This window comes from Dryobates pubescens, chromosome 31 (genome assembly GCF_014839835.1).
Source record: "Dryobates pubescens isolate bDryPub1 chromosome 31, bDryPub1.pri, whole genome shotgun sequence".
Classification (NCBI taxonomy): domain Eukaryota; kingdom Metazoa; phylum Chordata; class Aves; order Piciformes; family Picidae; genus Dryobates; species Dryobates pubescens.
The window spans coordinates 3,990,009-3,991,507 of NC_071642.1; the positions used below are offsets into that span (position 1 = coordinate 3,990,009).

General features: G+C 65.4%; 1 protein-coding gene across 1 annotated transcript; it reads left to right on the top strand.

Moving 5' to 3' along the window:
• On the top strand, nucleotides 1-900 carry FAM174C (family with sequence similarity 174 member C). The gene is made up of 2 exons (XM_054175388.1): nucleotides 1-344; nucleotides 735-900. The coding sequence occupies exons 1-2, from the start codon at nucleotides 55-57 to the stop codon at nucleotides 898-900; spliced, it is 456 nt and encodes a 151-aa protein (XP_054031363.1). The 5' UTR covers nucleotides 1-54.
• The last annotated feature ends 599 nt before the right edge of the window (nucleotides 901-1,499 follow it).

A 1,499-nucleotide genomic window follows, 5' to 3' on the forward strand; every position in this document is an offset into this window, starting at 1 on the left:
TCCCGCCGCCGCCTTCCTGCGCCAGCCCGGCCGAGGCTCCGCTCCGCGCCGGCCATGCTGCGGCCGGAGCCCTTCTGCCTCTTCCTTCTCCTCCTCCTGCACGTCGCCCGGGCCGACTCCCCTACTGCTCCGGCCACCCCCAGCGCGCTCAACGGCACAGAGGCACCGCGGGCCACCGCGGGTAACGGGACACGGCAGGACCCGCCGCCGGTGCCGGCATCGCGGCGACCGCCGGGCTCGGGGCTGCTGCCGGGGTCGGGGTTGCCGGTGCTGAAGCGGGCGGTGTACGTGCTGAGCGCCCTCTCCTTGTTGGCTGCTCTCTATTTCCTGCTGCGGGCGTTCCGGTGAGTGCGGCCCCACACGCTTTGTCCCGGATCCCCGCTCCCTATCCAGGACCATGTCTCTGCTTGTCCCGGATCGCTCATCCCGGCCCGGAGCCGTGCTCCTGCTTGTCCCGGTTCCCCTCTCCGGGCCCTGAGCCGTGCCCCTGCTTGTCCCGGTTCCCCTCTGCCCCGGGCCTTGCGGTTGTGCCCTGGATCCCCCTTCCTCCTTTCCCTCCTTCAGGCCACAGCTGAGCCAGCGCATGGGAAACGCCTTTGTAAATCGATGCCGCAGTTAATTACCGAACGTAATTAGCAGCGAAACCTCTCCCCTGTCCGCTTTGTTTTGCCCGTCGGCTGCTGAAGGCCCTTGCAAGTGCTCTGGTGTGACCCTGCGCTCTCCATGTCCCCCAGCCCTAGGTCGGAGGGACCCAGGCATGAGCGCAAAACTCGTTCCAGGTTGAAGAAGCCCCAGAGGAAGAAGTATGGCCTCCTGTCCAGCTACGACGAGCACATGGAGATGGCCTCCTTGGACAGCGACGAGGAGACGGTGTTCGAAACGAGGAACCTCCGGCGGTGAGCAGATGCTTTGTGTGCTCCCCTGCTCCCCCCAGGGGCTGAGGCTCCTTTTGCTGAGCAGTGTGTGCTGCCCTGCTCCCCCCAGGGGCTGAGGCTCCTTTGCTGAGCAGTGTGTGCTGCCCTGCTCCCCCCAGGGGCTGAGGCTCCTTTGCTGAGCAGTGTGTGCTGCCCTGCTCCCCCCAGGGGCTGAGGCTCCTTTGCTGAGCAGTGTGTGCTGCCCTGCTCGCCTCCAGGGGCTGAGGCTCCTTTGCTGAGCAGTGTGTGCTGCCCTCCTCCCCTCCAGGGGCTGAGGCTCCTTTGCTGAGCAGTGTGTGCTCCCCTGCTCCCCCCAGGGGCTGAGGCTCCTTTGCTGAGCACTGTGTGCTCCCCTGCAGAGGCAGCCCTCATCTCCACTCTGAGCCTCCCTGCACTGCACAGGAAACCTAAAACTCTTGAGTGTCTCTCAGCTCAGGAGCTGCTGGCCCATCACATGGCAGCTAAACCTGGAGCAGCTCCTGTTGCTCTCACAGTGCTGTGCTCTCACCCTGGGGCTTTGATCATCAGCTCCTCAGCCCTCCCAGCCCTGCTGAAGTCGGTTGTGGTCTCCACCTTGTCCCTGCT

Bases quoted from the DNA above. Each gene is read 5' to 3' on its own strand.
- FAM174C (XM_054175388.1), top strand. From the start codon at position 55: ATGCTGCGGCCGGAGCCCTTCTGCCTCTTCCTTCTCCTCCTCCTGCAC. The intron at 345-734 runs GTGAGTGCGGCC...CATGTCCCCCAG, and splicing joins TTCCTGCTGCGGGCGTTCCG to CCCTAGGTCGGAGGGACCCA.